We start from the raw sequence: 11,582 nt of genomic DNA on the forward strand, positions 1-11,582 counted from the left end.
GAATGCACTGCCAGGTGGAACCGCTGCGCGTGAGGTTGACACAGAAGGTTGGGCCAGGGGAATCTCTCTCGGTGCCTCGGAGAGGAGAGCTAGCAGGTCCGGGTACCAATTGGCCTGTGGCCATTTGGGTGCCACCAGAGTCATTCTGAGATTCGGGTGATCATCACTCGGCTGATCACCGGCAATCAGACAGAATGGAGGAAAGGCGTCGTGTCGAGGTTGTCCCACGGGTGTTGGAATGCGTCCTCCGCAGCGGCCCATGGGTCGGCACGACCGAACAGAAGACCTGAAGTTTTCTGTTGTGCGGGTGGCAAACAGATCTATCACTGGACACCCCACAGGTCGAACAGCCTTTCCGCTACTTCCTGATGGAGGACCATTCGGTCCCTACCACCTGGCTCTGGCGGCTGAGCTTGTCCGCCACTACATTCCTCTTGCCTGGAATGTATCTGGCTGACAGCTCTACCGGTGAGCTACTGCCCAGTGCACCTGCATTGCCAACTGATGAAGCTGATGGGACACCAGTCCCCCAACTTGTTGACATATGCCACTACCGTGGTATTGGCTCATCAATCCATGGAGTGTCCCATCACTTTCGATCCCGAACTCCTGGAGAGCCAGGAAGGCTTGAGCTCAGGATATTGATGTGAAGGTGCTTGTCGTCTCGGTGCCACACTCCCGAAGTCAGCAACTCCTCCAGGTGTGGATCCCTCGTGTCCCGAGAACCAACAGAAGCATGTCACAGGGATACTCCTATTAAGAGGTTCCTGTCGTCCAACCACCAGTGGAGGTCCTTTCTCACTTCCTCGGAAGAGGAATGAGGAAGGACTGCCAGGACTGGGACCAGAGCTGCCTTTAGTCTCCACTGGAGAGACCGCAAGTGAAGGCGCCCGTGAGAACTAGCTTTTCTAATGACAACAGGTGACCGATGACGACTTGCCATTGCCGAGCTTGTTGCTCCTGTCGAGACAGGAACAACTGTGCTGCCTCCTTGAACTTGCTGATACGAGAGTCCGAGGGAAAGACTTTTGCTGCCACCGTGTCTATCAGCATGCCCAGGTATTTCGTCCTCTGCTTGGGGTGAGATCTGACTTCTCCAGATTTACCACGATCCCTAGATCCTGGCAAAACTCGAGGAGACGATCCTGTCCTGTAACAACTGCGGCGAGAGCTTCGCCAGGACTAACCAGTCGTCGAGATACCTCAGAAGACGTATCCCGTGCGAGTGGGCCCAAGCCGACATGAGAGAAACACTCGTGAACACCTGGGGAGCGGTCGAGCCCGAAACAAAGTGCCCTGAATTGGAAGACCGACTCCCGAGGACGGAAGCGGAGGTACTTCTTGCGAGGGCGGATGGATGGGTATTTGAAAATACGCATCCATCAAGTCCACCGTAAGCATGAAGTCATTCTCCCTGATGGAGGCCAGCACCGATCGTGCTGTTTCCATCGTGAACCGAGTCTGGCGAAGGAAACGGTTCAAAGGAGAGAGGGCTATGACTGGTCTCCATCCCCCTGATGCCTTCTCTGAAGAAAGATCCGGCTGTAAAATCCTGGAGACTGGTCCGACACGACTTCTACAGCATTGCTTGCACTTCTTGCTGTAGTGCGATGTCCTTCAACGAACCTGAAAGATAAGTTTGGAGACGGACCGGTGTAGGTGAGGAGGCCGAGACTCGAAGGGTAGGAGATATCCCTCCCGAAGGACATCCACTATCAGGTCTCGGCTCCGTGTCGCTGCCACGTTGCCCAATGGCTCGACAGGCACCCCCACCTTTGGCAGCTTCTTCTGGAACGTCCCTAAGCGTTTCCCCTTCTTCTTCTTACCCTTGCCCCTCTACCGGATTGGAAAGGGGGCTGAAAAGGACGGGAGTAACCCCCTTTTCGAGGAAGAAGAAGGCTGGGTGTTTCCTTGGGACCCCTTCGAAGACTGGGACTTCTTAGGGGCCGAGGAAGAGCCAGCCTGGCCCGAAGACCTGGCTGCAGTGGAACGAGAAGACCCGTAGGTCTTAACCACTGCCTGGTGGACAAGCCGGTCGTTCTCATCGGCACGGCGTTTGTCTACCGCGGCATCCACCAACTCTCTAGGGAAGAGAGAGGAGGAACCCAGCAACGGTCCATTCCGCAGAGCGATTGCCAACTCGGGACCTACAGACTTGGCAAAGCGAGAGAGAACGGCGTCTCTTCGCTTTAACACCAAGTTTGCCCACAGGTTTTCAGTCTGGTGGGCAAGGTAGGAAACAGCCCTACCTCCAGACTGGCACAGTCTCCCAAAAGCAGAGTCCTCCCCAGGTACGATAGCGCCTGAGGAAGCGGCTACCTTCGATACTGTGAAGGACCACAGATCGAGCCAGGAGACTGCCTGAAAGGCCACCATGGCGGTGGCTTCCAGGGTTGCAGCTTCTTGCTGGGAGAGAGAAAACATTCTCTGCCGACAATTGCTGCAACGAAAGACCGGATCCAGACGAGTCAGGTCCGGGTCAACCTGTTTAGTCAGCAACGCTCCTTCTACTGGAGAGTAAAAACGCTTCTGACGAGGTAGGGAGGGAGGAAGAAGCTTCTCCGAGCGGCTCGATCGAAGGGAACTGTCTTGCCCAGACACAAGACCGTTCACCTGATCGAAAGTACCCCTCGACAAGCGTGGACCACGGCAGCCCCACCGAAGCCTTGGGTTCCTTCTTAGGACCCCAGAAGGATTCGGAGGCGCGAGGACAATCCACAGACGGCCGTGGTCCCTTCCCGAGGTCATTGTGCCGACGAATCAGCGCGATAACCTCCGAAAAAGTCCTCTGTATTTCGGGGTGTCCGCATCCTGGGGCAGAGGACCTTCAAGTCCTTCCAGGGTGCGGTCCTCCCCGAACTACTCTCCCACAGGAGGAGGAGAACCTCGGCAGACCCTGAGGATCTTCCTGAACTACACGGGCATAGGACTTGGTCGAGCCAAGGACCGAGCCAGGAACATACCCCATGCAGTTGAACTCTGAGGAGAACACTCCCAGAGTTCCTCCTCTCATCCGACTCACGCCCTTTGGAGGAGACCGAAGGAGCGGAGGGGACTGGCGAGGAAGATCGGGCGCTCCCACTGCCCTTACTGGCAGAACCAGTAGAGGCAGGAAGCCGAGGGCGGTCACCAACCGGCGGTGATGACGGGCCCTCAGGTCGAGGAGAACGTTTCAACCCAGGTGAAACAGTCTCCCGAGGAGAGTGGAGCGGCTCACGAGAGTCGAGCCGGCGCGTGCGCCTCCCCTGAGCCAGTCTGGCGGACGTGGGCGTGGCCTGGGACTGGGAGGAGTCGAACAGCGGCTGGCTGGCGCGAGCTTGCACTGTCCTCTGACGCGCCCCAGACTTCTTTGAGGCCGAAGCCTCTCGGGAAGACTGAGCAGGGGACTTCTTCCCTGTTTCTCCATGCACTCGGCCCCTCGGGCTGAAGCATTATCCCGGGAACCTGACCTGGCACTGGATGGAGTGCCAGCAGGAAGAGAAGGGGCACCTGCATGCCCGGCTCTTTCTCTCTCGTCCCACGCCCTGGTCTGTATGCGGCGAGAAGTGTCCACCGTAACAGACTGGGGTATCCTGGTCTCCTTGGAGACCCGGTACTGGAGCAACTCGCGAGCGAGGAGTCCGACGCGGTCTCGCTGGCCTTAGAAGCAGGAGGTTTCTTAGGCACAGCGGGAGAGTGCCGACCTTGGTCTGCACACCCTTGGCTCCCGCTGCCCCTGGCCCGGAGGCCGGAACAGCGGTTCCCTGATCCGAAGATCGGGAAGAACCAACGAGAGAACCCACTGCCTTCTGTGTGGAAGGAGGCAGACCCTTAGAAATCTCAGTACGAGGTTTCTTAGGGGGGGGAGAGACAGACTTCTTCTTCTTCAGCCGCGAAGCCTTGGAAGAAGAAGAGGAAGAAGCAGCAGACGAACACGACGATGAAGACGCGAAGATGAAGACGATGACGACACCTTCCTAGACCTCTTCTTCTTCTTCTTCTTCTTCACCATCTGCTTCAGGAAAGCAGTCAGATCACCAATCCAGGAAAGCGAAGACGCGGACTCAGGAACAGCAGGAACAGGAACAGCGGGAGGGGCCACAACAGTAGAAGGTGCAACCGGGCAGAGACGGCGGAGCTCGGACCAGCAATTGCCTGGGCAGCGAGCCGCGTGTCGGCCAGGAACCGGTGGGTGGGGCCAGGGATGCAGCGCCGCCCCTCCCGCTGCGTGTAGATCTGAGTGCGGGCCGCGCCAGGTCGCTGGAAAGGGAACTGAGGCAGACGAAGGGCCGGGCTGGAGAGACAGACGAGGAACCGTATCAAGGCCAGGCCATGTTCAGCAACGGGGCAGCAACAGTCACATACGGGTGCGATGACGTCACCATGTAGGAGGGGCCAGTGCGCGAGAATGGTGCCAGAAAGCCAGGTGGCAGGGGAACAGCGTGCTGGCCGCGGATGACGCCAATACCTGGGTGTCCAGATGCGAAAACAACTGAAATCGGCATCTGGACAAACCGAGAAGGTGACAGTGTCGTGGTAGTGGCTGTTGCTGCCGTGTGGGTCGTGACTGGAGGGGGCCATGGGGCCAAACCTTCCAGAACCGAGCCAGGTAGGCCCGGTGCAGCCAGGGTGAGCTTGGTATCATCGTCTGGCTATCGAGCCCGGTACCTGAAGCAAAAGTCGGGTTAATAGAAGAAGCCTCCACTCGCTCTGAAGGAAAAACTCCTCCGGAACGGGAAGAGACTTCCGAGATGAAGCCGCGGTCCAACTCTCCCCGTGCCCTTCCACAAACGAAGAAACGTAAGAGGAAGGGGAGGGGAATCACCACCAGGGGAGGGGAGCAAGAAGAGGAAGTTCGCTGGGAGGTAGAAACGAACCGAAACATCGCCACCAACGGGGTCGTCGGGGCGATTTCCCTCGGACGACTCCTTGGTAGGCTTACGACGGTAAGATCTCCTCCCCTTCGAACTTGCCCCATTGCTCGCAGGACCACAAACAACACTCATTACAAGTAGAGTCGCGTGAACACACCCGCCCCTGCAAGATGTGCAGAGAGCGTGTGGGTCCACATCGACTCTAGATCTAAAAAGAATTACACTTTTTTCCTCCACCCCAGGACACACGCTGGGGGATGGGAGGATTTAGATGATTTATCCCTAACAACAAAAAAGAAAAAGGAAAATTCCCACCAAGAATGATGAAGAGAAAAGATGCAGTCAGGCAGAGAGCGAAGAACAACGTCCGTGCGCTACGACGGCCCAAAGCAAATTGGAATGTTTACATCCGGGCAGGCGGTGCTCCCGCCTCCCGGACAGTAACTGCCTAACCACCTTGTTGAAGTTCAACAGCCGTTTTCCAGCCTACGCCTGAAAGTATCTCCTAATGTAAAGGACCGAGGGTTTGTATATTGTGTCGGAACAAACAATGATCATGATATATTCTTGCTCACTGGCTGCCAAAGTGATAGCAATGGCAAGTGAATGGAAAGGCTCCCATAAGGATAACTCATTCAATACTTATACCAGTCAGTGACTCAGCTGAAGACCAGTAAAGAAGGGCATTTTATCAGCAATAGTTTGTACCTCATATCAGCACATTATCACTAAGCTAGTTACTGTTAGATTATTATTGGAATAGTCTTGGATTTAAGACTATTATATGCTGTGTTCTTATAACAAGCTAAGTGTTTATTCCTTGCCTATGTATGTTAAGACCATTAGGCCTGGCACAACCCCACCTTTATATGCTTAGGACTAGCCCTGGCCATCCTAACTTAACCTGCCAAATCAACCTTTAACTTAGCTTTTTACATAGGCACCTTATGCTACAATGGCATTACAGAGAACAGAACTGTACATAAAGCGTCAGTCAACCAAGAGCCACATAGAACAAGTCAAGCACCAGCCCAGTACCCTAGATTCTAGATGATGATCAGTACAGTGTCATAGGTTAGAGGGCAGTCGTTAAACTAGGTATTCAGCCTAGCCTAGGACATGCTCAAGTAGCTTAAGGATATTCATAGCCTAGTAGGAATTGGAATATACTGTAGCATTTAGGCCAAAGGCCAAGTGTTGGGACCTATGAGGTCATTCAGTGCTGAAAGGGAAATTGGCAGTAAGAAGGTTTGAACGGTGTAACAGAGGAAAACCTCGCAGTTGCACAACGACACAATCGTTAGGAGAGGGTGAAGAGACAGATTGAAAAGAGTATGAACAGAGGTACAGTAAAAGGAATGAAAGGGGTTGCAGCTAAGGGCAGAAGGGATGCTACAATTAACCTTAAGTACTGCCTACAATGCACCACGTGAGGTGCACTGACGGCACTGACCTCCCAATGGGGATATCCCAGCAGACAGCCCTTAGGTTACAGCTATATTTCTCAGGAAGTGTTTGACAAACATTTGCATTCTAGCAATGTCATTCCTTTTGCATCTGGTAATTCTAAATATTAGCTCCGTGCCTGTTTTTACCTTTTCAACTGGTCTTTTCTACACTTTTAGGGGTTCTGATACTGGCGGTGCATCTGTTTGTTGTCGGACAAATGGAATGTCCCTTCACTGTGTTTAGTACTGGCCTGGGGGGTGGGGGGTTACCCATACGTTAACAAATTGCACTTGCCGGATGAGATATGAACCATTCGAAACAGACGTACCCGTGCTCTGTCTTGTGAAACTTGCGTATGGAAACCCCTTGTTGGATGGACTTCACGGGTTAATTACAGGTTAATTACACTTGAGCACCAAAAATTAAAGGTAAATTCATGATCAGCAACCAAAAAACTGTAGAAAAAGTTAAGTTAGAAGGCAGTCGCCGCCACAGAGCTACTATATAGTTCTACCTAAGCAGGACCTAGGCCCAATGGATTTATGACAGTTTATCTACCAGGCTTCGTGGGTACAGCTACTAGGCCTATATAGGCCTATACAGGGTTCCATTTAATAAAGAAACGGTAGAACTATACAGTAGCTCCGCCGCAGCGACTGCCCTCTAACTTAACTTTTTCAACAGTTTTTTGGTTGCTAATTATGAATGTACCTTTAATTTTTGGCGCTCGAGTGTAATTACCCTGTAATTAACCCAAGACCAACAAGTTAACCCAGACCAGGCACAACGGGCAAGTGCAATTGCTTGTTACTCATCAAAAGACCAGAGCACCCGTCCAAATCCACAACAAACAGATGCACGTGAACCCCGGCAAAAAGTAAAACAGGTGCTTGTTAAGAATGGCAACCTCAGCAGCCCCACCCCAGTAGTACTAAACATGGCGAAGAACATTCCATTTGACCGACAACTAAAGATGAATTGACCACCAGTATGATAACCCCTAAAAGAATTCTCCAGCAGAAAAAAAAAACAGTTGAAAAGTAAAACAGGTGCGGAGTCCAATATTTTAATTACCAGGAAATAACATCAACAGCTAAAAAGTAATAGCCTAACTAAATCTAGCAGTTAGCCTCGAAGGATAAGGCTAATCTAAAGCAGTCTACTTACCCCCGGCCTCCTTCAGTCCATCCAAATTAAACACAACCTTCACTTTATTGGAAAGATCTTCATCAAAAACTTTCTCCCCTTCCGATTTATCACATCTTTGCTCAGAAGAATGATCGTTCTCCTCCACTTCCAGATTTCCAGTTCCATTCGCAATAACATCACAAAAGTTTTTGATCTGGATGATGTTTGCTGCAGCAGAGGGTTCGTCGCTGACTCCACCGTTGTTTATCGCCGGTGCTAAGTTCTCTTCCTTATCTCCAGTGGCGCAGCTCCCTTCCTTCACAATACTTAGAGGATTACGTGCATCGCCAATAACAATATCTGCACCCTCAGTTCCTGTCCTGGCTGAATTGAGATCGTTCACTGGAGGCACTGCAGAAGGTACAGGAGGAGCCTTGCCAACGATGTCGATAGGGCCTGACATGGGTAATTCACCACCAAAAGGAATGCCATTTTTCATTTCATCATTTCCAATTTCCCCGTTTAACTCAGCCATATTACACTGTGGATATTCAAGCCATAAAACGGTATAACACTCGATGGCAGAAGAGGGCCATAGTGTTAACCGTACAGATAGCTGTCCTTTTGTTTGCAAACATTCTCTGCTAATCACGCTACTCTTCTTCTCACAGTTTTACAATGAGATTTGTAAATAAAGTTTGGCGATGCTGGTCAGATTTGAAAATTACGGGCTGTCAAAGAATTACAAAGAGTAATGCATTTTAACTTAAAGATGAAACCCCCCAACAAAAACAAAAACAAAATTCAGAGATTTTACAATTTCCTGGCCGAAGACTGAGAGAAAGGGAAAAAACAGAATGCTAGTAATGTTTTTTGGAAGAAAAGAACATAGGTAACAGGCTAGGACATAAAAAAATTAAAAATTATGCCACAGCAGTAACTTCATATACATTACCTCGAAGTACAGACACATCAGTAACAAAACTAATGGAAAAGAATAGAATGGGAATAAGGTTAAAAAGACATACAAGGAATAACACAAGTGAAGGTGAGTATGTTAGAGGATTCAATAACTGAAACAGAAATACAATGTTCCACTAGTGCACAACAGGGAACTAAAAGAAAAATGAGATCAAAGGACACTCGTTGTATGGAGGGTAGAGGAGGATGAAAAGAGTGGAGGTATTATGCCGTTATGTAAAAGATAAAAATAACTCAGTAAAGAAACAATGCACAACTCAAGGATATACTGTATATGTAATATGCACTGTTCATAACTATCACTTCAGTGTAATAGTAATAAATACCTTCTTTGATACTAAAATAACAGAACTGAATAAGATAATTAAGAAGCACACTGAAAGCATACCAGACAAGAGATAATGTTTTAAAGAATATAAGAAACTTTAAATGAAAACAAAAAGCATGCAATCATAATTTATTCAACAACAGCAACTTCTTGCGATAGAATATTAACTGGAGAAATTTTCTGGATGCCAGGAAGCAATTTATGCATGCAGCAGAAATCACAGAATGCACTGAAACAGAGATGCTGAAACAGGTCTATTGAACAATACTGGAGATACTAATGTATTCAGCAGCCAATGCATCAAGGGTAAAAATAAGAACATATTGGTGCAAGGCCAGAGACATCAAGAATTAGATCATGTTGTGAGATGTGCTGGAGAATGGAAGAAATGTTACCAAAGAAATATTTATAAAATAATTCTATGAAAATTACCCAAGTTTATTCAGAATAAACAACACATGAAGATATCAGACATGAACATCAATGAAATAAAATATAAAAAACTTATGTAACTATAAACGTAGAGAAAAGGTGGATAAAGCTGTCACTGAAATGCGGAAAGCAGATATGAAAGGAAAATAAGCTTTAAGGATACACAAGTTATATATATATATATATATATATATATATATATATATATATATATATATATATATATATATATATATATATATATGAATGTCTTTTCCTGTAATACTACAGGTATTATTTTATAAGTTGCCAATACACACTATGAAATTGTAACTTACATTTTTGAAAAGAGCTCTTCATTCTCATTAATTTGAACCCCATAAACAGTATTCGCAAATGACAAATAAAAAATTAGAAAATTTACGACTTATAAGGAAAGAATACCCTCCCTCCATAGCTAATACAGCAAAATTGTAACCAGTCAACACCCGTTGGTGAAGTTATATTGGTATTTTAAGGTTCTTTTAGTGCCCTATTATTTCATAATCATTTTTGCATGAAAAACTCAAAATGGTTTTCATGAAGCAAAAATAACTAACTGAAGTCTTATTGGCAACTTGTAAAATTTTACCATATATATATATATATATATATATATATATATATATATATATATATATATATATATATATATATATATATAACTAGTTTGTAAAGTCACCACATCGGCGCCAGCGTAAGTGTTTCGGCGGCGCCATTAATTAAGTCTCCGCTGAGCATGTTTTCTTTGGTGACTTCCATTTTCTTCAAACTCAATTAGTCACGCCTAAAACGTGCCAGGTCACGCATTTTTAATCATTTTTACTTTATGCGTATTTATACAAATGTCACACATTGTGTATCACATGTTTCTTCATTCACAGGCATCAAGGCTGTATCCATATTGTAGTTCTGTATGTTTTGTATTGTAATTTGTACTCGTTCACTGCATATTATTGTTTATTGTTTCGACCTCAGGTCACAGTCAATTCCATTGTCTCTCGCGGGCCGGCGTCAGTCGGCCGCTATATAAACTGCCTGGATCTGTAATAAAGTAGCAGTAACTTTTACCTGCTCGTTTCTTTGACACCTTACAAGTTCAACTGAGTGGTATAACTCATTAAAACCTAAACTCAAGATAAACAGAGTCAGTAATACTATAGAAATGAACTTAAAAGTGAGACACAAAGAAAATGAAACTAGCTGTTTGTGAGGGAATGATAAGACGTTATAATAATTCTTATTAGGAGTTTAACCTTTATGCCGACATCGGAAAAAAATAAGTTCTCAATTATGCAGCAACCAAATATACTGAGTAAATATGATTAAGCAGCGAATATATTAGCGCCCCAGATAAACGATGAAGTAAAAATAGAAACAAGGAAAGGGCATATGATAGATTAGCTTAATTAAAACCAACAGTTTAAATAAAGAAGCACAAAACGCACGGCAGAAGAAAAGAAATCTGAGAAGCAGATTCGAAGGTGGATCTTCTACTAACAGAAAGATTAGAGCATATCGAAGCAAAAGCAACAGGCATCAAGGAGAGTATTGCTAAAAAGACATAAGAGGACCTTTACAGCAATATAAGAAAAGCAACACAGGAAGAAATAAGAGAAGTACAGGATAAAGGAACGGGAAAATGATAATATTTAGTTTGCCAAACTCAAGAAAGAAGTGGCGAAAAGAATCTGTAGACAAGAAGAAACCTGCAAGGAAATTTTTGCAAAAGAATTTAAAGAATAAAGGAGAACGGAAAACAAAGGAAGTAGTTAAGTAATACAGGCCCTAAATAAATACAAAGCACCGAGATACCAAGGAGACCAATGCCTGGTAACATCATTTAAAGAAAAGGAAAATTGGAACTTCTTGAAAAACACCATGCAGTTAAAGCACACAAAGATATCAAATTAAACAGAAAAATATCAACTATGTCAGACGTGACCGCCAAAGAAAGAGAGAGATGGATAGAATATTAAGGTCAGATGTAAAGGACAAGCTAAAGAGAATTAAAAAAGAAAAAAAAGAAGCATAACTTTCAGGAGGCAAGACTGCGGTGGTAGGAATAGCCAAAGGACTGTATAAAAACACTGAGTACGCGGCAACTGATGATTGAAAGACTATGTACGACTTATCTGATCACCACCTCATACATGTCTAATTCAAATTTAAAACAAAAGCGAGAAGCCATTGCCATGTTTCGTTGCTGGCCAGTTCTTTAGTCTTTTATTATTATTATTATTATTATTATTATTATTATTATTATTATTGTGTAATAAAAATCCACAATTATATAGTCAATATACGAGTATTACTATGTAAAATAAACCAAAGACTTTCGAACACTTGAACGGTGTTCCTCATCAGCGCTAACGTTAAAATGTAAGTTAGGG

At 46.3% G+C, this 11,582-nt stretch overlaps 1 protein-coding gene across 1 annotated transcript in view; it reads right to left on the reverse strand.

Annotated features, from left to right (window-relative positions):
* LOC136841199 (uncharacterized) overlaps positions 1 to 8,099 on the reverse strand; it is a 272,290-nt gene extending 264,191 nt beyond the window's left edge. The window contains exon 1 of the mRNA XM_067108236.1: positions 7,470 to 8,099. Coding sequence (XP_066964337.1) covers positions 7,470 to 7,965 — 496 coding nt within the window. The 5' untranslated portion in view covers positions 7,966 to 8,099. The remainder of the gene's footprint in view (positions 1 to 7,469) is intronic.
* Positions 8,100 to 11,582: the final 3,483 nt, after the last annotated feature.

Source organism: Macrobrachium rosenbergii, chromosome 8, assembly GCF_040412425.1.
Source record: "Macrobrachium rosenbergii isolate ZJJX-2024 chromosome 8, ASM4041242v1, whole genome shotgun sequence".
NCBI classification, from domain to species: domain Eukaryota; kingdom Metazoa; phylum Arthropoda; class Malacostraca; order Decapoda; family Palaemonidae; genus Macrobrachium; species Macrobrachium rosenbergii.